This window comes from Equus quagga, chromosome 6 (genome assembly GCF_021613505.1).
Source record: "Equus quagga isolate Etosha38 chromosome 6, UCLA_HA_Equagga_1.0, whole genome shotgun sequence".
Taxonomy (NCBI): Eukaryota; Metazoa; Chordata; class Mammalia; order Perissodactyla; family Equidae; genus Equus; species Equus quagga.
The window spans coordinates 77,114,205-77,139,821 of record NC_060272.1 but is presented as its reverse complement, the minus strand read 5'-3'; the positions used below and the strand labels follow the sequence as shown (position 1 = coordinate 77,139,821).

Sequence of the window (25,617 nt, the reverse complement as noted above, 5' to 3'; positions counted from 1 at the left end):
ACCATCCAGTCCCAAATTTCTCTCTCTAGTCTAGAGCTCTCTCACGAGCTACAGATGCATGATTTTAACTGGTTACTTGACATCTTTAACTGGAAGTCAAAAAGACACTACAAATCTAACATTTCCAAAACCTAACTCTGTTCTGTTACATCCTCTGCCACCAAACTTGACAAAACAAAACAAAACGAAATCCAAGTTTTCCTATCCCAATAAATCATATTCCCAGATGCAGAAACATGGTGGTAATTCTTAATGCCTCTGACTCTGTCCCCACTGCCCCACATCCTAGCCAAATCCAGGTCCTTGGAAATTCCTCTCATGTCATCCACTACCGTATCTTAATGGTCCTGACGACCACATGGTAAAAGATGGTGCCGTTTCCTGCCTGGAGGGGAGAGATCAAGGAGACCACTTAGGAACCTAGTAGCAGTGCCCCACGCTCCAAGCCTGTTCTCTCTCCAGTCATCTCGCTTCACTCTCCCTCATGCACCACACTTCAGCCACACTGGCCTTTCATTTCCTTAAACACAATAAAACCCTCTTCCCCCACAGGATACTGCACATGCTCACCTGGAATCCACTCCAGGCTTCACTGTCCCCTGGTTCACATCACTAGGTCCTTTGTATGATTTAGTTGTTGGCTCAACTGTCACATTCCAGAAAGGCCTTCCTGGCCCATGCTGTGTAAGTGCTCCTCCCCGAGCAGTTGGTGCTCTCAGCCCTGCTCATGCCCTTCACGGATCTGATTACGTTAGTACACATCGTATGCGTTGTGCGCACTGCTTTGTGGTCTGTCTCCCCACATGAATAAGTTTGAGGAGGCAGCGCTGCATCTGCCTTGCCCGTCCTCGCCTATGCAGCGTCCGGGACAGCTCCACACGCTCCACGCCTGCCGGCCTTTGGAGCCTCATCTCCACCACACTCTCTCATTTGGTTCTGCACAGCTGGCATGTTCTCTCCCATCCCAGGACTCCTGATTGCCATCCATATTCACCTTCTTAACCTCCTATTCATGCCTCAGATGCCCTAACCCCTGCCACATCCTCAGTGAAGGCTTCTCGACCCCCAGACCAGGTCAGGTCCCCTGTTGTACCCACTCCTGGCACTCTGTCCTTCTCCTTAATAGCACTACCAGAGCTCAAATTTTACATTGATCAATGTTTAACTCTCCCACTAGACTCTAAAGCCATCAAGGCAAGAATCACAACCAGTTTTGATCATCACTGTATTCCAGTGCCTAGTACAGCACTGACACATCGCTACTTAAAAATATATTTGTTCAATGAAAACATGAAGTGATTTGCCCAGTTACACAGCTTATTAGAGGCCAATCTGGGACTGCAACCTAAGTTTCCTAACTCACTGTCGTGTGTGTGTGTGTGTGTGGGGGTGGGTATGTGTGTGTATGCAAAACATACAGTATATTAAAAACGTATAAAATACATATGTACAATTTAAAGAAAAAAATTAAAGGAATACTCACGTCTTCTCGGATTCAACAATAAAACGTCATTGTTATCTTAGAAGCTTCTTGTATGCTGCTCCCCAATAGCATCCCTCTTCCTATTCCCAGAGGGAACCAGCACCCAAAATTTTGTATTAACTGTGTTCTTGCTTTTTGTTATAAGGGTGTATCTCTAAATAATGTATTCTTTAACAGAGCATGATTTAACTCTGTATAGATGCACCCACACTGTATATACTCTTTGGGAATGGCTTTTTTGTTGTTGTTTATCATGTTTTTGAAGTTTGTTCATATTAATGCATGTCATTGGAGGTCATTTTCACTGCTGTATAGTTACTCCATTTTATGAATATACCACAACTTCTCTATTCCTTTGAATGCTCGTAGACTTTTGTGGTGTTTCCCATTTGTGGCCATTATGAACAATAGTGCCATGAACATCCCTAAACCCGTTTCCTGGTACGTGTGTGTGTTTCTCTGGAGTATGTACCTAGGAACGTAATTGCTAGGCCTGTGGTATGCATAGGTGTATCAGACATCACTTTTCTGACACCTCAGATCTTCTCAGCCTCACCTATCTCTGGGAAACTTGGCTACACATTCTGCCCTGCCCGTCGCTGCAGCAATCAGCTTGGTGAGTTTTGCTCAGCTGCCACCAGTAGGGCCAACTTTCAGCAGTTTCTGCCCCAGCTGCCAGCTCCTGACTTCTTCCTCACTTCGGACTCAGATGAAGTGCCATGTCGCTGGCCGTGGGCTCTACCTTTCCAGCTGTCGGATGAGCCAGATGTAATCTGAAAGTACGGGGGGTCAATCCCAGTGGGGCAAGCTTGGATCAGTGGGGACAGGAGGTGCGAGAGAACCAGCAGGCAGATCCAACCTCCGCTGCAGAGCGACACAACAGTTCATTCAGAAAGGCAGCTCCCCTCACCTCTCTCTTCCTTCTCCTCCACGCCTGCTTCCTGGGACTGTGCTCCCCGGGAAAGTGTGAGCACAGAAGCTTTGCCCCAGGCTCTCTTTTCTAAAGAGTCTAGCCTAAGACTCCAGATAATGCCAAGTTCCTGACCATTGGGGTTGTCTCCATTTTTGATCTCCCCCAGCAGCAGAAGAAAGCTCAGCTCTTCTATGTTCTCTTTAACACTTGGTATTACCCAACTTTTAAATTGTCTGCCAATCTGGGGAGTGTGAGATGCTATCGTTTTGTGGTTTTAATTTTGTGATTACTAATGAGGGTGAGCATCTTTTTTTACGTTTATAGACTGACTCATTGTTGAACATATTCTACTACACTGCACTGTCTGTCTTTCAAGCTTGGCAAATTGACCATCTACTATTGTTACAAGCCAGGTATTTGGCCTGGGAATATTAACAACAATGGAGCTGCTTTGGATTTGCTTTGCGTAAATATCTAAGTAGAGGCAAGTCTGCTACTAAAAGCAAAATGGGAGATTTCTGATCCTGAAAAAAAGCAGAGTAATAGGAACCGGATTTACCCTTTCACCTAACAAAAAACTAAAAACAGCCTAAATATATGAAACAGGAGTTTTCAAACATTAGCTATCAGGCAACACGGGACAGTGATCCCTGAGATACGGGAAACAAATGAGGTGAGCCACCAGATTGCTCAGCGAGTGCCTGGAAGGAGTTTCTGGGCCACAGCTCAAGGAAGAGCCCAGACTAGACTCTAGAGATCTCCCTGAGTGGAGATGGAGTTGGGATTTCGGGAAGAGCACAGTTTGTACACCTAGAACTATAAAATGCTGCTGAAACAAAATAAAATGAGAGGTAAACTGTGTTAATGGATCGGAAGATTCAATATTGTTAATATGTCAAAGTTGATTGATCTATATATTCTCTACAATATCAATTAAATCCAAACAGTCTTTTTTTCTTTTTTTGGTAGAAATTGAGAAGCTATTTCTAAAATATATAGAAATGCAAAGAACCTAGAATAGCCAAAACATCTTTGAAAAAAAAGATGGAGGGCTTACAGTACCTGATTTTGAGACTTACAGAGCTAACTTTATCAAGATAGCCTGGCTTCCATGAAAAGATGGAAAATTGATCACTGAACAGAATAAACAGTCTAGAAATAGACTCACACATATACGGTCAATTGATTTTCAACAAAAACGTAAAGGCAATTCAATGGGAAAAGTAAAGTCTTCTCAACAAATGGTGCTGACACAAGTGGAAGTACATATGCGAAAAAAATAAACCTGATTCACTTCTCACACCATATACGAAAATCCATTCAAAGTGGATCATAGACCAAAATGAAACGTCTAGATATATAAAACTTCTGTAAGAACACACAGGAGGAAGTCATTGTGACCTTGGGTTAAGCAAAGATTTCATAGATACAACACCAAAAAGCACACTCCATAAAAGAAAAAAATTTATAAATTAGACTTTATCAAAATTAAGAATTTCTGGGGCTGGCCCCGTGGCTGAGTGGTTAAGTTCGTGCGCTCTGCTTCAGTGGCCCAGGGTTTCGCTGGTTTGGATCCTGGGCACGGACATGGCACCGCTCGTCAGGACATGCTGAGGCAGCGTCCCACATAGCACAACCAGAAGGATGCACAGCTAGAATATACAACTATGTACTGGGGGGCTTTGGGGAGAAGAAGAAGAAGGAGAGAAAAAAAAGATTGGCAACAGATGTTAGCTCAGGTGCCAATCTTTAAAAAAAAAAAATCAAGAATTTCTGCTCTTTGAAAGACACTGTTAAGAGAATGAAAAGATAAGCCACAGGGCGGGGGAAAATGTTTGCAAATCACATATCTGATACAGGGCTTTTGTCCAGAATATATAAAGAACTCTCAAACGCAATAATATGAAAACAAACAATTCGATAAAAAATGGGCAAAAGATTTGGATAGATGTTTCATGAAAGAACATATACAGATGGCAAATAAGCACATAAAAAATGCTCAGCATCATTAGCCATTAAAGAAATGCAAATTAAAACTTCTCTAAGATACCACCACACACCTGTTAGAATTGCTAGAATTAAAAAACTCATCACACCAAGTGTTATTGAGAATGTAGAGTAACCGCAACTCTCACTCACTGCTGGTGGGAGTGTAAAATGGTACAATGACTTGAGAAAACAATCTGGCAGTTTCTTAAAAAGTTCAACATATCTACCACATGACCCAGTCATTCCATTAGCAGGTATCAGCACAGGAGAAAAGAAAGCACAAGTCCACAGAAAGGCTTGTGTATCAATGCTTATAGCAGCTTTACTTGTAATAACCCAAACTGGAAACAACCCACATGTCATTCACAGGTGACCGGATAAACCATGGATTGCTACCAAGCCATACCAAGGCATAAGCCAGTGACACAGTCCACAGCATGGACGAATCTCAGAATAATGATGTTGAGTGAAAGACGTCAGACAAAAAGAGAGTTCATGCTGTATGACTGCTTTTACATAAAATTCTAGAAAATGTAGGCTAGTTTCTAGTGATAGGAAGCAGACCAATGTCTGCCCGGGAATGGGGGAATGAGGGAGGGAGGAATGACAAAGGGGCATAAGGACACTTTTGATGGTGATGAATATGGTCTTATTTTGATTATGGTTGTTGTTACATATGTGAAAACTCATCAAATTGTCCACTTTAAATAGTGCAATTGCTTGTATGTTCATTATACCTCAGTAAGTTAAAAAAAAAGCAAAGGCAAAGCACGACTGGAGACCATTTCCACTCACAATATTTTTAAACTTATGGTTGTTTAAATAGGAAAAAAAATAATTATTTTTAAGAGCCTAGATTTTTCTATTACTCACAACTGATCCTTACACGAGTGAACCCAGAACGAATACGGGTTAATCCATTATTCAGTGTTCTTAAGGGGAATGGGGCACTGGGAACAGCAAAGACTCTGAGCTGCATTTTCCTGCCTGTAAAATGGCAATAACAACACCTACCTGCAGGCTTATCTGGGCGGGCCCCATGTTGTCACAAGGGTCCTCGTAAGGGAAAGAGGGAGGCAGGAGAGTCAGAGAAGGAGATGTGACAACGGAAGCAGAGGTCCCAGGGATGTAATTGCTGGCTTTGAAAATAGGGGAAGGAATGCAGGCAGCCTCCAGAAGCTGGAAAACGCAAAGAGATGGATGCCCTCCTAGGGCCTCTAGAAGGAATGCAATCCTGCCAGTCCCTGGATTTGGCCCTGTAAACCCAACTCAGACTTCTGCCCCCAAACACTAAGATAAATTTGTGTTGTTTTAAGCCATTAAGTTTGTGGTAACTAGTTACAGCAGCAAGAAAAAACTAATCCACAGCCTATCCATCAACCCTTCATTTCCTCAACGACCAACACTAAGAGTCTGTTCTCTTCCAGAATGAATATAACAATTCCTATGCATCTCATGTGGTACCTGTTCGGGTATCTTTGTAGCTCCACTTAACCTGCTCTCCAAACACTGCACATCTTTCTTTAAAAATGAAACTCAGCTATGCACAGAGCACGTGCTATTAGGGGTCTGATCAGTCCTGGGAATAACAGATCACCTCTTCCTCCATCCAATTCAAGGCAGCCCCATCCTTCAGGAATTCTCATTACCAGAGGGATGCACACTTCAGGTTTTCCTCTTGGGAAGGCTACTAATTTGAATTTCTAAGTCCTTGTCACCATCCTCTACTCTTTTCAAAGACTTAAGTCCTTTACTCTCAGTTGCAAATTAATACACTAATTAACACCATCTTCTTCATTTCCCAGCCTTTCATCATCTGTATCGTTTTCTCAGAAGTTTTTGGTAAGAAGAGTCAGAACTGGCCTAGATCACAGAATATGGTTGATTATAAATATGAAAACGCATATCAGATAAAGAAGGAAATAACATCATATATTTATTACAAAGGGAAAGCCTCAGTCAGCCTCAAGATTGCATCTGTTTGGGGTTGAAACAGTAGTCTTCTTTTAAGGCCACATGCCAAAGCTGACTGCTCTCATTTTCTCCTCATGTGGACAGATTCATTTCAAGTTATCAGTATAATCAGTGTTCTAAAAATAAGTTAGAAATAATAACATGTTTAAAAATCGAGCCCCAGTGGTGTTGACGTTACTGTCAAACTGAGTTAAACAGGATTCATCAAAAGATGACCTGAATCCTACTTGGATCTGACCAAATTAAACAGGGAAAACAAAATAATCTTTGACTTCTATGTGTTCAAAGATCACACCTTTGTCTGCTAAGGGTAAAATCAGAAGATCAGCTATGCATGATAATCATTTTAATGAATGATTTGTTTGTAGTTTTCCAAAAAAAACAAACAAAAGATTGCTATGTGTCTTCAGGATCCTAAGACTACCAAGGCTTCTCAACGCTGGCACTATTGACATTTTGGACAACATCATTCTTTGTTTGGGGGCCATCCTGTGTATCGTGGGATGTTTAGCAGCGGCCCTGGCCTCTACACACTAGACGCCAGAAACATCCTTTCACACACAATCACGACAATCAAAGGCATCTCCAGACCTTGCCAAATACCCTCTGGGAGCAAAATCTTCCCCAAATGAGAACACTGAGCTAAACTAGTTCAGGAATGATCACCTGTTCAGTAACGATTACAGTAAATACTCTGTAACAGTGTCCCAATGTGACAGTAACTTTCAACGGGTCTTAGAAGCCTAAAATGGAGGGCGTGGTTACAAGCTATTTTCTCCATAACTCTAGGAGCTATGGGAGAAAATCTATTGCTTATTGACTATTACAATTCTACTCTTCTGTTTCCAAAAATTAGTACTATTTATTCATTCACACTCAGAGACACCAATTTTGCAAAGGCAGTAAGAAAAAACAAACAAACCACTCTATACTCATTTTGCCCTCTTCTCATTGTCATTACTCACTGAAGAATAGGAAACTTCAGTGTTTCCCACCTGCAGTCATTACAGGCGGCCGCCCAGCTATGGATGAGTGGGACCTCTCCATGACTTAGGGGGTCATAGAGGTCACGGCTGAAAGACGCCCTCAGAACAATGCGGGCAATCCGACGTGTGACTCTCCTCTCCCACACCTCTGTCTTTATCCTGATGGAAAGTTCGGTCTTTATTAAGGAAGACTGCATCGTCCTCCAGCTTCCATCCTAATTCCGCTCCCCGGAGCCATGGCAGGGGATGTCCAACCGCTCCTCTCAACAGGGGCTCTTTGAGAGTTGACGTTCCATCATGCAACATTAAGATATGTTTCAAATTCTTAACAACCTCATGACATAAGCCCACAAAGGACCTTTTCAGCTATAGTTTGCCCTAAGTTTGGGCAAAGGTGATTTGTGGACCAGTATTAAGGAATTAAGCTGATAAACCTTTCATAGTAGTGTTTCCGTTAGAGAATTTTTCCGAGCTGGAATTTAAAGTGCCAGGAATACATCTCCTTTACCCCAAAACTGCAGTAGCCTGCCCCAAATCCCCAAGAATGGGATCTCCAAAAGCTTGGCAGTCACTTCACAAGTGAGAAGAAGGACGTTTCGTTGTAACTGCTTATTACTCATCAAAAAAAAAAGATGGAAGAAGTGTGTCACAGATGGAAGAAGTGTGTCACACATTTACTGCTTCCCATTCTTCAAGGAAGCATCACTCACCCCCAAATGGCTGTCCTTGAACATAAGAAGTGAATTTAATTTCCTAGCTAAATCTGTTCAAATATTCAGCGACTTCCCCCTCAAGCTGTATAAACACTGACTGCCGTGGGTAGGGCTGCATTTGCATCGGGATGGGGGCTCTACGGGAAAGCACCTAGAGACTCCCCCCAAGTAATCCCAGCTGGCTTCTTTCCCTCTCGCCAAAAGATGGGTTTTTCTAGGTAGGTTTTTATTCCTCTTAGCCTTGTGGTTTGAATCTATGGTCCCAGAATGTAATGCAGGGAGTCTCTGTTTGTTGGGGGGGGTGACAAATGCACATTGTATTGGTTCCCGGACGAGAACGTCATCGACAGAACCTACATCAAGCATTTGGCATCCGTGAAACACTGTCAGCCTGCTGGACAGGGGGGCTTATCTCTTACTCACAGAGAGGGCTTACTGCCATAAATTGCTGACAAAGGCAGTATACTTGATTCTATGTATCACACACTGTTAGACATAACATTTTAACACCACGTACACCAGTCACAGACTAGTTAGTAGTGGATAAACTGAAACCATTAATAAAAACATAGTAGCCCATATAAAACCACTGCCTTGGTCTGCAAATGTCACTGAACTGACCCTGCAATGCTCTGTCCTTCTGTGCAAGGCAACAAGCTGTGGTTCTGTAGGTACAAAGTGTCAGGCTTAGGATTCCAGGCTGCCATGGTGGGCCACACTTGGGGGACAGCACGTTCATGACCCTTCCACAGAACAGGCTCATTTCACCCTCTGTGGGGCAACTCAGGTTGCTGACGTTTTTATACCACATTTTTTCTAGTGCTACCACTCTTTTTTTTTTTTCCTGAGGAAGATTAGCCCTGAGCTAACGTCTGTGCCAGTCTTCCTCTATTTTGTATGTGGGACGCCGCAACAGCTTGGCTGGTGAGTTGAGTAGGTCTGTGCTCAGGGTGCGAGCCCACAAACCCAGGCCACCAAAGTGGAGCGCAGAGAACTTAACCACTAGCCACTGGGCCGGCCCCATTCCACTCTTTTCTGAAAGCACTGGTGCCAACATCATTATATGTTGTCAGTAGATGAGATGGGTAAAAGTGAGACATCCTACCTAGAAATAGGACCAGACGAAGATGCCCTTTGAGAACTGCACTTCAAAAATTAACACAGACTGGTTCAGAACAGAGAAAACCAAAGTCGCCTTCAATGCATGACAGACTTCCAGCCCTGTAGAACTTGAATACACCTAAGCAAAGACATCAATTAACACACACAATAAAGAACCAGTCAAAGAAAGGGGTACCAGGCAGCAAGGGAGCACGGCCAGAACGCAGACCTGGAAGAAGGCGGGTACGTACGAGGGGGCACAGTGACTAACATTACTGAGCACTAGTAGGTGACAACTAATCGTTGCTCTAACCACTTCTCACGCGTTAACTCAATTTTCTCAACAAGTCTGGAGAGTAGGTTCTGTCCTTAATCATCTCCATTCCACGGATGAGTAAACTGAGGCCTCAGCCTCTCGGCCCCTTTCTCCCAGCCGCAGGCTCACAAAGCGATCTTCCGGGTACGGAACGGGTTCTAATCCCTACTTCCGGCGGCCCTCGGTCAGGTAGGAAGGGTGTGGGGCGGCTTTGAGCCCAGTGCTCTCGGTAGGCATCTCTCAGACGGCGACGGCGAGGGTCCCACAGCCCTTGGGTGCTTCCTCAGTCCCGTGTGCTCAGCTAACGTGAGTGCACACCTGAGATAAGGAGGCACTTTCCCGGTGCTGGCAGACCACGCTCCTGACATTGACAGTGCTAGAGTTTGCACCAATTTTTCTCAACCCCAACCAGTGGGGGAGCTTTTAAAAAGCACCAGTGAGAGCCAGCCCTGACGCCCAGCGGTTAAAGTTCGGGCGCTCTGCTTTGGCCCGGGTTTGGTTCCCACAAACCCAAGCCACACCATTCACGTCAGTAGCCCTGCTGTGCCGTGGCGGCTTATAACCATATACAACTATGTACTGGGGCTTTGGGGGAGAAAAAGGAAGAAAAAGGAGGAAGATTGGCAACAGATGTTAGCTTAGGGTGAATCTTCCCCTGCAAGGAAAAAAAAAACCCTATATCAGAATCTCCGATTGAGGGCCACAAGCATTGGGACATTTTTAGCTCCCCACATGGTTCGATAGGCAGCCAGGACGGAGAACCGGCCTGAGCCTGAGATTGCTTTGCCCGGGGGCCTATCAGGGCCTCACCAGCTGTATGAGTCAGGGTTCTCCAGAGAAACAGAACCAACAGGAGATTATAGGTACGTCACAGGAGAGAGAGAGAGACAGAGAGTGATCCATTATAAGGAATTGGCTCATGTGATCACATGCTAAGTCCCAAGATCTGCAGGGTGAGCCGGCAGCTGGAGGCCCAGGACAGCTGATGGCGTGAGTTCCAGTGGAATCCAAAGGTAAGAGGAGACCGATGTCCCCGCTGGAAGGCAGTCAGGCAGAGGGCAAATTCTCCCTTACTCGGCCGTTTTGTTCGATTCAGGCCTCCAGTGGACTGGAGGGGGCCCACCCACACTGGGGAGGGCCACCTGCTCCCCTCAGTCCGCCGATTCAAATGTTACTGTCATCTAGAAACACCCTCACAGAAACCCCCAGAATAACAGTTAACCAAATAGCTGGGTACTCTGTGGCCCAGCAAGTTGTCATGTAAAATTAACCATTACACCAGCCTTGCCCAGACAACAGCTTCTTGTCTTGGGGTGTTTTTCCTTTGAAATGTCTGTACTGTACCCATTAGGTGTCTGCACTTTAAACCCTAGAAGGCTACGTTGTCATTTCTACCTCTAAGGCATTGACTGTCAAGATACATGGTCTGAACACCTTTTCAATTACACATCCCTATAAGGAAATTTGTAAAAATACTTTGTCCCTATACACGTTTATTTATTAATTTATAAGTGACATTGAGGTTCTACTAGATGAGAATATATATATATACTCTGACACACACACACATTCTGATACGTTCTGCCCACCCCAAATGCAGTGCCCCCATACTTTGGAGATGATAGGTATAGATGCCGCGTTTGTCTCTTTGAAGACAGGGTTTTGTACTGGTCATTGTTTTTTAAGAGATATGGTATCTCTCCAGCTAGACTTACTGTTGGGCAGTTCAGCCTCCTTGTGGGGCCGGAGGATGTCAGTGAAAATGGTAAGGGCAGTAACTGTCGGCGTGCTGGTCCTGGTGGAAATTCTCCTGCCGCATTACAGACAGAACAGTAGCTGACAGTCACCCAGCTCTTGTCATGTGCTAGCTGCTGTTGGAAGCACTTTCCACACACGTGGCAGACTTCCAGCAGTCGCCTGACTCGGGCACACTGGACGTGATTGCCCGCCCTGTCACCAGCATGCCCCCGAGGTCGAGCCAATGGTGTGTGAGCTGCGCGGGGCGTGTATCGGGAAGCTAATGAGTCTCGCGGGCTGCGGGGCCATCTGGGCGCCGGTCACCCTGTGTCCTCTTTCTTAGAGAGCTTCCCCAAGTTGTGCTCCCTTCAGGCCGCCCCCTACCTGGAACCACGCCGCCAACACCCTCCCCTGGCCTGTGGGTGGGGCGTCACGGCCCGAGGGGCCCCGGGAAGCACCCGTTGAAGGCGCACAGCCTTCAGAGCTTGCGGACTGCAAGGAAAGGATGGAAAGGAGCCGCCGCCAGCCCAGCGCCCGACGCTGACGGGAACGTCTGCACGGGGCCGTGAGCGAGTCCTCACACTTCTATTGTGTCAAGCCGCCGAAAGGTTGGCTTTGTTTGTTGTAGGACCTAGTGTCACCGTAACTAATACGCAACCTCATCGTTGTGTTTAATCCGCACAATGACCTAAGTCAGAGCCTTCAGTAAGTTGCAATGGTCGCACAGCTCGTAATGAGAGCGCAGCTGGACCTACCCCTGGGCCTTGGCTCCTGGACACCGATGGAGGCAGCGGATGGCCTGGGGTTGAGAGCACGGAGCTGCACTCCAGCTCCGCTGGGTGCCGAGAACCAGCCTCGGGGAGTGTCAGCGGCCGCTGTGCCTCAGTCACCTGGCTGCAGACCGGCCTCGGCATTTCACCAGCTTGGGAGGCTGTCGTGAGGGCTAACTGAAACAATCCACGGGAAGCTCCTAGCACAGTGCTCGGCTTATAGCAAACACTCAGCGAAGTGAGCCGCTCCGTTACAGTGAGCCCGTGGTCATCATCGTTTCCTCTTCCTGTTTGGGGCAGCTTTATGTATTTCACTGTACTAAAATCTTCACTCTGAAAAAAGACTGACTCTCCTCGTATAAGATTCTTCTTCTCAAAAACAAAACTAAAACAACCCCCATCCCCCAGTCCAAAGTCTTCCTAATCTGATTTTCTACACACAGAGGTCATTGTATGATGAATATTCTGCTCTCTGGGTGTTACGGAACCAGAAGAATATTTACTCCAAACGATCATTCTCTGGGGACGCAGCCTTTGGTCACACAGGCAGTCCACCTTACGTGGCAATGCTGACCCTTGCTCCTTTTCCTTATTGGCCTCAGCGTGACACTAGTCTTATCGGCCTGTGGAGGGACAGAAGGAAGCAACAGCACAAAGACAGCTGGTCCCTGGGAGGCTGGCCTTGCTCACTTTGCAGGGTGAAGCCCACAGGAGAGAAGTTTCTTACGACCACAACATTCACTGTCAGTTTCCAAGGAGAAAAGAGGAGCAGGAGGGAAGTCATTTGAGAGTGTCTTAAGCTCAAGATTTGCTCGCTTAGTTTAGACAGAGTCTGCTAAAATACAGCCTTTGTTATTTTATTGTACTCCGTATTCATCAGACCCTAAGTCCCAAATCAATGACTACATTTGGCAATCACAGGATTTCTTGCTCTGAATCAGCCCCAAACCACACTTACATCTCAAAGGGAGGGCTATAAATGTATTAAAAAGAAACGACAGCAGAGGTTCTCAGATGGGCTGTCCTTGAAGGCTGCACTCAAAGGCCATTTGAGTCATGGTGCACTCAGAAACCATCCCTTCCACACCAACCCAGATGGGGATCTCAGCCCAAGCTGCGCCCCCGCTGTCCTCGGTGAGCTCCTTGCCTGGCCGGGATGCTGTCCGGAATATCAGCAGATGCACTTTGTTTCCCTGCTGCCTGGTCTCAACCTCGTGTGAGCCTTACCTCCAGTGTCCTTCTCGCGAGGCTAGCGGGCCACCAGGCAAGTAAGATCGCAGCTAACCTAGCCCTCTCTTCTTGCTGCACAGGTTTCAGAATTTTCAGGGGAGACACTCAGGGTTTCAGTATGTAACCCGCTCACACATAGCAACACCCCATTCCCAGACGACAGTCTCCTTCAGTTCTCCAGCCATCTTTCAACAGTCATGCATCAACAGATATTTATGAGCAATAAAAATCTTAGTTGCCCGGGCAATGGTGAGAAACAAAGGAGACGTGGTCCTGCTCCCTGGGCACGGACAGCCCTGTGGGGTGACCTGTTTGTACACAGAAAAAGGCCGTTACTGTACAGGCTGATCGTGTAAGATAAGGGATATTGAGGGGCCTCAGAGAAGCCACCGACTCAGACTTGGGGAGCGTCAGGAAAGACTTGCTGGAGGATGAGTGACCAAGAGTCATCCAGGTGAAAGAGGTGGAGGGAATGGAACAGGGGAGAACATTCCAGAAGAAGAGCAGATTCAAAGGTCCTGAAACAAGAGTGTGCACCCTGAGTTTAAGGAATTGACAGATCATTTTGAGAAGAATGGAGTGTAGGAAGAGGGGTGGTGAGTGACGGAGCTGAGGGGTAAGTGAGGCAGGCCAGGGCATGCTGGGGTGTGAAGGAGTTGGAGTTTTATCCTAGGGGCAACTGGGGACCATCAAAAGGTTTTAAGCAGAGATGTGATGATCTGATTTGCACTTTATAAAGGTTACTCTTGGCTAGAGATCAGAGAACTATTGACGGGGACAGGTCTGGAGGCAAAGGATCAGTGGAAGGCTGCTGCAGGTAACCAAGAAGGGCTCGGCTGGGGTCCGGACAAGGTGGTGGGGAGGGCACGCGGGCTGGTGGGCGCACTGGAGGAACTTTTAGTAGATTGATTTGCTTGGTGATATGCTGGATGTGGAGCAGAGTGGGAAGATGTCTTAGGAAATCCATACAGGAAATACAGGAACTAAGGAGTTGCTTTCTGGGTCAAAGGAATGAGCTCAGAGTGGGGCATGTCGAGTTTGAGGTACCCAGGATGTACTCAGCCAAATGCACTTAGCCAAATGAAATTTAACAATACGCTACTTTTTGGTTATTTTTTTCAGTTCATACCAAGTTATTTACTGTCTTGAGTTTATACCTCTACCTTTTAAAAAAGGAGTAAATCCTAAATAACTTTGAAACATATTGTGAGCACAGAAAATTTGATAATGTTCTCACAAAGATGTACTTCCCTCTGAATATAACCACTTCAATAAAACCTCCTACAACATCAGACTGTCTGTCCCCTTAATAAAACTTACTGTCATGGAGCCAGTATCCGGTGAACAGTGTTGAAAAGCAGGTCTCACTATTCTTAGACAAAGCTCCTGTTTCACAGCAGAGCTCCAAAAGTCTCCCACAGCCTACATTAAGGGTGCCAAACAAAAGTAAATTTTTCAACAACAGCCAATATAAAGAAGAGGGAGGAAAAAAACTCAATAGCCCAATTGAGAAATGAACAAAGGAAATGAAGATAGTCCCAGTAAAAGAAAACACAATGGCCCTGAGACACTCAGAGCTCACTTGAGATAAGGTAAATGTAAATTGCAGCTGTGCTGAGACAGCATTTTCCACCCTGAGATGAACAACGATGAAGGAGTTGGTGACACACTGTGTTGGGGAGGAGGTAGGAAACAGACAGTCCCTAAAGGGGCTGTAAATGGGTACAGGTTCCATGGAGGGCAATTTAGCAATAGCCCCAAATTTAATAAGCCCGCAACAGTTTTTTCAGCAAATCCATTTCAAGAACTTTAACAGATATATTCATACATGTGTGAAATGGTCTAAGTTCACAACTATTCAGTGAAGCATGAAAATAACCTAAACACCCATCAGTAGGGAATTGGTTTATGTTACAACTATAGAACAGATTACTATGCAGTCATTAAAAAGAATGAAAAACAGTGGAAACAATCCAAATGTCCATTGACAGATGAATGGATAAACAAAATGTGGTATACACATACAATGGAATAGTATTCAGCCATTAAAAGGAAATGAAATTCTGATACATGCTATAAGATGAGTGAACCTTGAGATGATTAAGCTAAGCGAAATAAGCTGGACACAAAAGGTCAAGTATTGTATGATTTTACCCATATGAGGCACCTAGAAGAGTCAAATTCATAGAAAGTAGAATGGTGGTGGCCAGGGGAGGGTGAATGGGACAGAATTTCAGTTTGGGAAGATGAAAAAGTTCTGGAGGTGGCTGGTGGTGATTACACAACAATGTGACTGTGTATGTACTAAGGCCACAGAACTGTGTGCTTAAAAAATGGTAAATTTCACGTTATATATATTATTTTACCACAATAAAAAAGCATGAGGAAATGCTTTATGTACTGATATGGAATAATTTCCAAAATATATCGTTAAGTGAAAGTAAAATTTTCAAAATACCATGTAGACTATGTCATCACTTGCATGAAAAATAGAGGGGGATAGAAGAAAAAATATATATTTGTTTTGTTTTGTTTTTTAAGATTTTTTTTTTCCTTTTTCTCCCCAAAGCCCCCGGGTACATAGTTGTGTATATTTTTAGTTGTGGGTCCTTCTAGTTGTGGCATGTGGGACACCGCCTCAGCGTGGCCTGATGAGCGGTGCCATGCCTGCGCCCAGGATTCGAACTGGTGAAATCCTGGGTCTCTGAAGCGGAGCACACGAACTTAACCACTCAGCCACAGGGCCAGCCCCTGAAAATATATCTACTTATTTATATAGGCATAGAATTTCTACAAAGCGTGTGGTAGAATACGCTGGTAATACTGGCTGCCGTGCGGGCGGAGCTGGGTGACCTGGAGGTGTTAGCAGGGCAGAAGGCAGGAGAGAAGAGGCGACTCTTTAGCAGATGTCCTTGTGTACCTTCTAATTTTATAGCATGTAAATATATTACATATTTTTAAAATTTAAAACAATTAAAATTTAAAAATTAATACAATTAAATTTTTGTTATAAAAATAGAGTTTTTCTTGCTTTCCAAAAAACTGCCATCTCTCCCACTATGAAAATCCATGTTTATTTAAAAGCAGGTATTTAAGAACAGATTTTTAGTAAACTAGTGGGATATATCTGTTTGTTCAATTAGCAAATTAAACTATCATGAACATTAAATTTTGAATATAAAACCACTTGAACAAAACTATTCATAAAGGATGTTGTTTTCCATCATGAGGCTAATCCATTTACAGCCTTTAGCCCAACTACTTTGGCTAAATCTTTCTCTCTCCTTCGTAGCCCATCTTCATAAATCAGATCCCAGTGAAAATTCCAGACGCACCTTTTCCAAAGAAATAATTAAGGATGAACTGTTTGAAAGCAAATGTCCCTGCCCACCTCCTTCCCGTCCACTGCTAGTCCTGCACTGGCCCCCACTGGTGCCCAGCGACCCCAGTGGCTTTAAAGGTGCTTACAGTTTTCTCCAGAGAATATAGTCCCACAATGAGGGAGTTGTTGATTTTCACATTATTCCAGCTATCCTTCATCCCACTGAAAATGTAGGCATCTTATCAGTAGTGTAGGTCCTCACTTTCAAGTCACACACAGATCTAAGGGCTAGACAGGAAAAATTTTCTTTTCTTTTTTTTCCTGAGGTTGGAAACCAGCTTTGCCATTTATCCACGGTGTCCTCGGACGGGTGACGTAACTTCTGCAAGCCTCACTCTACTCACCTCCATCGTGAGAACGACAGCTCCAAAAAGCACAAAATATATGAGTATCTGGTTCACAAACTGCTCATTGATGTTATTTCCCGCCTTTTTAAAAAAAAATCAATGATATATTTTTACATTAAGAATTAACTACATCCAAACATTTTCTCAAAATTATAATAGATACAGTTGGAATTTCTTAGTTTCTCCACTCCTTACTCTGTAAAATCCTATAGAATGGTGCTGTTTGGCTGTAGCCTCTGTCAGATGGACTCAGTTGTCTCTGGTGGAAAAGTAAGCAAGGTACTGGGCTAGAATTCCTTCAGTGCCCGCCCCGGATCCAGGGGAAGACAAGAAAGGCCCATGGCTTGGATCCTGGGTAGAAACTGTCCATGTTTCTCATGCTGATGGCATGGATATGCTCAACCTATAAACCAAAACATCCTTATTTAAATACAGATCCCAAAACACATTTTTCCTAAAATTTGCCTAATTGGAAGCTTTCAGGCAATGTTTGTGTGGGTTTCTCTTTTTCCTTTCTAAATAAATAAGTAATTGGAAAGGAAAAAAATTTCTAAAACACCACATTTACTATCTACATAGAGACACGGCCACTAAAAGGAAACTTGATAAATAAGATCCCAAGATTATAAATTCTATAAACGAAGAGATCTATTTTCACTATGGAGTTTCAGCGTAGATTTCATTTAGTTTGATGCCTTAGGTCATTTAAAATATAAATCCAAAATACCAAAATTCAAAACTTCTCAAAATTTCATATGTAGTGTAAAATGACGGACAATTGTGGGTCACTTTGTCTATGCTGTAATTCACTGCACAAGGAGACCCTTCTACGCTTCCAATCAAAGGCAATTACAGGCATTCGAGTTGAGGATGCAGACGGAGATATTCTATTTGAGACATAACAGATTGACAACAGACACAGTCTCAAAAGACCATGGCATTCTCTTGGCAATGTGACTGCCATGTGGCCCGATGCTTCTCTAGGCTGAGACCTCACAGACGAGACAGGAGGCAGGAGCATCTGAAGCAATTATATTTTCACAAAGGCATAAACCAAAAGAATAAATTAAGAAAAGTTAAGAAATTCCCATCTCTAAAAATTTTTCTGGAAAGACTTTCCCAACCTTGTGTATGAAAACGGGGAGGTAACATTATTGCTGTCTCATAGGGGCTCTGGAAACTCATGGATAAAAATCAGAGTGATTTGGGGGCCAGCCCCGTTGCCGAGTGGTTAATTTCGTGCGCTCCACTTCAGTGGCCCAGGGTGTCACAGGTTTGGATCATGGGCGCAGACATGGCACTGCTCATCGGGTCATTGCTAAGGCGGCATCCCACATGCCACAACTAGAAGGACCCACAACTAAAATAGACAACTATGTACTGGGGGAATTTGGGGAGAAAAAGCAAAAAAAAAAAGGCAACAATTGTTATAAGCTCAGGTGCCAATCTTTAAAAAAGAAAAAAAAAATCAGAGTGATTGATATTTGACCAGCATTTGGGATTCTTAGAGAAGACACATTCCATTTTAAGCTGCCTTTTAGAAAGAGCACAATTCCAGAATGCAAAGCGACCTTAGAAACTATCTAATCAAGTCCCCCTTCTCGCAGATAACAAAATGTAATCTCTGGGAAGTTGACTTGCTAAGCATTTGTTAATTTGTATGAGAGACAAGATTTGCACCCAGGTCTCCCAACCCTCCTTTATTAACACTCTTTGCTCGTATATGTCTTTGCCATCCAAATAAAATTCTCAGTTGCCCTAAGCTTCAGGTTACAAAGGCTTTGTGCAACAAAAATGCAATTCACTTGTTTGGAATTCGGCCCATATTTTCTTAGAAATAGGATACACAATGAATCAGCCCCAAATATCTAATGCATGCACATGAAGCAGCAGTATGCTAAAAAAAAAAAAAAAAGAAAAACCTGCAAATATAACACCCTACAGCTGAATTTACCATTCCAAACTGAATTTACCATTCCAACTTGAAATGCCTGGGACAATGGGACAGAGACATCCACTCTCCTTGTGGGGGCCCCTTCAGCTCCAAATAACTGCTAATCATCGTGAAGGGAGGAGCTGAGCTCCAGTGAGTGAGGAACGGGAGCCTGGGGCCTCTGCAGGTATAAACCAGGAAACACCTCTGCATCCCGGGGCTGGCTTCCTAATCACCACGTTTACTTTCTTCCATCAGTCTCAGGAAAAGGACCACTTGCTGTTGGCCTATTTTCTGTCACCATCTAGGGTTTTGGACCCAGTGTTTTTCTCCTCTCTGCCCTGCTGTTGCCCTCAACACAGTCTCATATTCTTATGTTGCCTACGTATCCTTCTGTCTTTAAAATGAACACTAGGCAGTCTTTCTAGGGCTTTTGAAGGATTTATGACTACTACCAATGATGAGGAAAGAGAGTAGAAATGGCTCTCTCTTCTGCCCCTTCAGCGCAGTCCCTTCAAACCCTGATGAGGTTCCTCCAGGAGTACAAAGGCTTAAAAATCACCGTGGTTTAAACACATTCAGAGACAGGAGTTCTTGAACATCCTCACTGGATTGAAGGAAGACTCTAAAAACCAGAAAAGGGCTGGGTTTAGGGGGCTGGGGTGATGAGAACTTGAAGGAGATAAGCATCTGGGAAGCCACAGAGAGGAAGCAGATGTAGTTCTCTGGCCACCGAGCCCCACCTTGAGCCATTGTTCCGGGTGGCTCTAGGAGTGTGTACGTGACACAGCCTTTACCTGTGCTTTCATAAATATTTTCATGTCTGTCTACGCTGAACTTAAGTATCAGCTGCTTGAGGAGAAAGTCTGTGACATATCTTCTCACGGCCTGTCAGCACTGAGTAGACAGTAAGTGACTGATAAATACTTGTTGATTGCCTGGGAACTTCTAAGCCACTTCAGTGTCATGACCTTCTTCAGTAGCACAGGGGAAAGAAGGGTATCTCACTGTGCCAAATCTGGGGAAGTCATGAACAGCTATGAACAGTAGTTTTTCCTTACTCTATACATTTGTGTTTGGTTCTTTTCTCCTAACTTGAGGGGAGTGAGTACATCTGAGGCGAGCTTTTAATTAAAAGGTGTTATAGAAGCAGCCGTTGAACAGACCAACCCACCTCCTGGGCCTGTGCCAGACGATTTGCACAACCGACCAGTTACACAAATGTCTGGCTCAAATCAGAAGGTGAAATATATAGTTCTGCCCTTCAGGGACTTGTACTAACTTTCAAAGCTGACTTTTCCAACTCCAGGTTCTGGCATCGATCCCCTTCCTAATTAAGTGTGCCCTGCTCTGAGGAATAGGCATTCTTTTTTGGCTGGATAAAAATAGCTATTCCACACAAGAACCTGTTTTTGAAACCACCCATCTTGGAAAGCTAGTGGATCACGTCCAAAGAGTACATTTCGAAAGATTTTGGTATTCCTTGACAAAGTGCCGCCAAGTATACTGGATACACATTCTTTAGTTGGGATATTTCAGAGTATAGCCCGGGGTCTCACATTTAGAAGTAAATAGGATAGTCCTCAAAGGAGATTGACTGAGGGAAGGCCATGAAGACATAAATAACAACTCCTCAACTCAAGATGCGAGGGTAGCTTCTGTGGGATGGTAATAGAAATGGATTCCTAAAACAATGACAGAGTTCCGATTCAACTTAGAGAAAAAGGCCAAGAAGTGACCTATTAACACTCCTTTAGCAAATGACAAGACATTACATGAGGAAAAGTGGACAACTATGCTCCACCTCTTCTGAAGGCAGAATATGAAGTAATGAAGGAAGTCAAGGAGACAAACAAAAGGACTTTGAAATTCTGATGACTGTTGAATACTGAATCTTTTATTACAGAAGACTCTGGAAACTTCTTTGGCCATCTTGAAGTAGCACTGATTCCTATTTTTACAAAGCAGATTGTGTAGCCCAGCCCAGGGCAGGCACTGGCTGCAATACTCACAGGCTTCCCTCTCACCCCTGCTACTCTGTGGCCGCAGCATCTTAATATTTTGAGTCTTTGCAACACATCCCAATTACAACCTTTTTAGCTGTTCCGTGTCTCAGAGAAAACCTTCACATTCTTCTGGCTACCTTTCACAGTCTGAAATATATAGCAAACACATCTTGTTAGAAATAAACAGGGAAAATGCTATCCAGATAGAAGGCTGCCGTAGCTTATCTTCATGGCTCTGAAAGCTGTACAATCTACGCTTCACTGTCCTTTCGGTATTGCGATTTCCTTCTTATCAGGTTTATCACGCTGCACAGGCTATGCATGTGACTCAAATCACTCCACCACTCAAAAAAGGCAGAGAGACAGGTCATACCTAGCTGGAAATGGGGTCGTTGTCAGCTTCGTCTGCACTCATCAGAACCTGACAAGGTTTGAAGCTGATCCTGCAGAGGTGAGAGTGAAAATAAAGTATGAAGTGAGCTAAATATAGAAGAATTCAGACTGAATCTCTCTTTTTGTTCTTTATACATCCAGTGCAATATACTGATGTAAAAAATTGCCACAACTTGCTCAAACATTTACTTCTGCTAGGCGAGAATACTAATGGGAACAATAAAGAATTGCAATAGGTCTTGTCTTCAGAGTCATAAACCAAGTTCACTTTCCTCTGTTGTGGGCTGGATTGTGTCTCCCCAAAGTCCACATGTTAAAGTCCTAACTCCAGTACCTCAGAATGTGACTGTATTTGGAGACAGGGCCTTTAAAGAGGTAATTAAGGTAAACTGAGGTCATATGAGTGGACCCTAATTCAACATGACAGGTGTCATGAGAAAAAGAGATTAGGACACAAACACACACACAGAGGGAAGACCATGTGAGGACACAGTGAAAAGGCGGCCGTCTGCAAGCCAAGGAGAGAGGCCTCAGAGGAAACCAACCCTGCTGACACCTTGATCTTGGACTTCCAGCCTCCAGAACTGTGAGACAGTAAATGTCTATTGTTTACATCAGCCAGTCTGCAGTACTTTGTTATGGCAGATCTAGCAGACTAATACTCCCCGCCCCCGGGGTCTCCTCACCACCAATTTCGATATTCTTTCTTCTTTTATCAACTTCATTTCACTCTTTTTCCTAACACTCACTTGTCTTCCTCCACTGAGCCCCTCTCCTGCTCTTCCTTTCTCCTGCCCTGCCTCCTCTTCTACTAAAGAGGTTCCCTCATCTTCTTCCCAGAAGAGATGAGAGCCTTGGGAAGGTGAGGGGAGAGAATGCGTCATGCACCCAGCATTGCCAGGTCTGTTGAGACGCCCAGTCTGCCAAAGCTCACAGGTGCGTCTGGTTTGCAAAGGTAAAATGCAAAATCACTTGACATCATCAGAAAATGTGCCTCCCCCTTTCTGGGTGACTCTGACCAAGTCACTCAACTTCCCTGAGTTTCTTTTTTCCCATATACTTAAAACAAAATGCTGATGGGGACTCTTGCATGGTGGTTGTGAGGTTCAATTCAGATAATACATTGGAAAATACTTTATACGCTAATCACCATAGCTCAGTTTTCCTGTCTGTAAAATAGGTACTAGCTACAATTTTACAGCATAGTATCACTGTATTTCACTAGCTTGATAACAGTTTATTTTTGTTTCTCCTGCCAGTTAATATTTATGAAGAGTGTTATACTTCATTCTAAGAGGACGATTCTAAAGACACAAAAGACCTTGTTCTTGCCTTCAAGGATCCTGCAATGTATGTGGAAAAATAACATTTTAACAGTAAAAACACTTATAAAATTAGTTCAAAGTGTTTTTCAGAGCGGCGACCAGGTACATGTAGCCAAATCTCACTGCAGGTCAAGCCAGGTACATACATGAACTTTCTAGGACAACTTTCCAGATAGTAATTTCCAACTATCACCTACCTAAAGTCACTGCCAGCAGAAGCTAACAAATCTGATTTAAAAGATTTAAAATCAACATAGTATTGGAAGTCCTAGCCAAAGCAACTAGGCAAGAAAAAGAAAAAGAAAAGGGATCCAAATTGGAAAGAAAAAAGTAAAACTGTCACTATTTGTGGATGACATGATTCTATATGTAGAAAGCTCTAAAGAATCCACCAAAAAACTATTAGAAATAATTAACGAGTACAGTAAAGTTGTAGGGCACGAAATCAACATACAAAAATCAGTTGCATTTCTACATACTAACAATGAGGTAGCAGAAAAGAAATCAAGAATACAATCCCATTTATAATTGCAACAAAAAGGATAAAACACCTAGGAATAAATTTAACCAAGGAGGTGAAAGACCTATACATTGATAACTATAAGACATTATTTGAAAGAAATTGAAGACATAAACGAATGGAAAGATATTCCATGCACATGGATTGGAAGAATAAACATAGTTAAAATATCCATACTACCTAAAGCAATCTACAGATTTAATGCAATCCCAATCAGAATCCCAACGACATTTTTCATGGAAATAGAACAAAGAATCCTAAAATTTATATGGAACAACAAAAGACCCCAATAGCCAAAGAAATCCTAAGAAAAAAGAACAAAGCTGGATGTATTACACTCCCTGAATTCAAGATATACTACAAAGCAATAGTAATCAAAACAGCATGGCACTGGCAGAAAAACAGGCACACAGATCAATGGAACAGAATTGAGAGCCTAGAAATAAAATCATACATCTATGGGCAGCTAATCTTTGACAAAGGAGCCAAGAACATACAATGGAGAAAGGAAATTCTCTTCAATAAATGGTTTTGGGAAAACTGAACAGCCACATGCAAAAGAATGAAAATAGACCATTATATTACACCATACACAAAAATTAACTGAAAACAGATTAAAGACCTGAATATAAGACCTGAAACCGTAAAAATCCTAGAAGATAACATAGGCAGTACATTCTTTGACATTGGTCTTAGCAGTATCTTTTTGAATACCATGTCTCCTCAGGCAAGGGAAACAACAGAAAAAATAAACAAATGGGACTACATCAAACTAAAAAGCTTCTGCACAGCAAAGGAAAACATCAATAAAATGAAAGGGCAACACATCAAGTGGGAGAAAATATTTGCAAATCATATATCAGACAAGCAGTTAATTTCCAAAATATATAAAGAACTCATACAGTTCAGTAACAAAAAAAAATGAACAACCTGATCAAAAAATGGGCAGAGGATATGAACAGATATTTTTCCAAAGAAGATTTACAGATGGCCAACAGGCACATGAAAGGATGTTCAACATCACTAATTATTAGGGAAATGCAAATCAAAACTACATGAGATATCACTTCACACCCATCAGAATGGCTATTATTTAAAAGACAAGTAATTACAATTGTTGGAGAGGATGTGGAGAAAAGGGAACCCTGCTACACTGCTGGTGGGAGTGCAAACTGGTGCAGCCACTATGGAAACCAGTATGGAAGCACTCAAAAAATTAAAAATAGAACTACCATATGATCCAACTATTCCCCTTCTGGATATTTATCCAAAGAACATGAAATCACAAATTCAAAAAGATATATGCACACCTACGTTCATCGCAGCATTATTCACAATGGCCAAGACCTGGAAGCAACCCAAGTGCCCATCAATGGATGAATGGATAAAGAAGATGTGGTATATAAATACAATGGAATACTACTCAGCCATAAAAAAAAGACAAAATCATCCCATGGGAAACCACAAGGGTGGACCTTGAGGGTATGATGTTAAGAGAAATAAGCCAGACAGAGAACGATAAACACTGTATGATTTCATTCGTTTGTGGAAGATAAACTCACACATGGACAAAGAGAACAGTTTAGTGGTTACCAGGGGGAAGGGGGATGGGAGGTGGGCACAAGAGGTGAAGGGACGAATTTATATGATGTCTGAAAAATAATAATATACAACCGAAGTTTCACAATGTTATAAACTATTATGACCATAATAAAAAAAAAGATACAAGACAAAAAAATATTTAAAATCAGGAAAGGTAATAAAAACCTAAATGATAACTAAGTAGTATATTTTGCCTTAAACAAATCTAATTCTATAACAATTTGCACAATAGATACTTTAATACATAAGTACCTCTAAATATTCTTAAAACACGATTTGCAGAACCATATTTTTGTTTTCTCATTAACTTCTCAGGAACTGCTGAAAAAAGATTACCAACAATAGCAACACTCCCGTAGGAAAAACACGTATTTTTCAGGAATGCAATCGATATCTGACTTTAGAAACATCTCAACCAAAAAGAAAACTGCATATTTTTTCTTTAGAAATTCACACTCATTAAGAATGATAAAAATGAGGTAGTTTGGTCAATAGGAACATAGGGATCCAAGGGTTTAACGCATCAGAAGCAGCCTGTCACAGGAGTCCCATCTGAGTTTGGATCCTTACTCTACCACTTGCTGACTGGAAGCTCTGGAGCAGATGACAGCACTTTAGTGAGCGTCGTCTTCCTTATATTCCACCCGGGTACAACAAGTGTGACACTGATGGAGTGCAAAGCTCGCTGCCAGTCAGGGGGGCCAGCCACCGGTCATCGCGGGGGGAATTTCCAAATGAGAATATCATGGTGGATTATAGTTACTTCCTAGCCTTTTCCTCTCCCTTAACTGTGCATTTTTCTAATTAAATTTTGTATGTCCCTCTCACCATTACTCCTTTTCTCTCAAGTCTAGCACTGTACACAGCACAAAGTAGAGCCTCAATAAATATTTGATG

The 25,617-nt window shown here is 43.2% G+C and overlaps 1 protein-coding gene and 1 long non-coding RNA gene across 3 annotated transcripts in view; one reads left to right on the top strand and one right to left on the bottom strand.

Annotated features, from left to right (window-relative positions):
- Window positions 1-25,617, bottom strand: part of SPATA13 (spermatogenesis associated 13) — a 343,789-nt gene that overhangs the window by 316,315 nt on the left and 1,857 nt on the right. Inside the window, exon 1 of one of the 2 annotated variants that reach the window (XM_046664702.1) lies at window positions 14,533-14,553. The exons of the other annotated variant lie outside the window; for it this stretch is intronic. Coding sequence (XP_046520658.1) covers window positions 14,533-14,538 — 6 coding nt within the window. The 5' untranslated portion in view covers window positions 14,539-14,553. Of the gene's footprint in view, window positions 1-14,532; window positions 14,554-25,617 lie in introns of those variants that run through there. 2 annotated transcript variants of the gene reach the window in all.
- Window positions 10,404-16,998, top strand: LOC124241118 (uncharacterized). The gene is made up of 3 exons (XR_006889104.1): window positions 10,404-10,488; window positions 13,952-14,029; window positions 16,861-16,998. It is a non-coding gene; the product is annotated as an uncharacterized LOC124241118 (long non-coding RNA).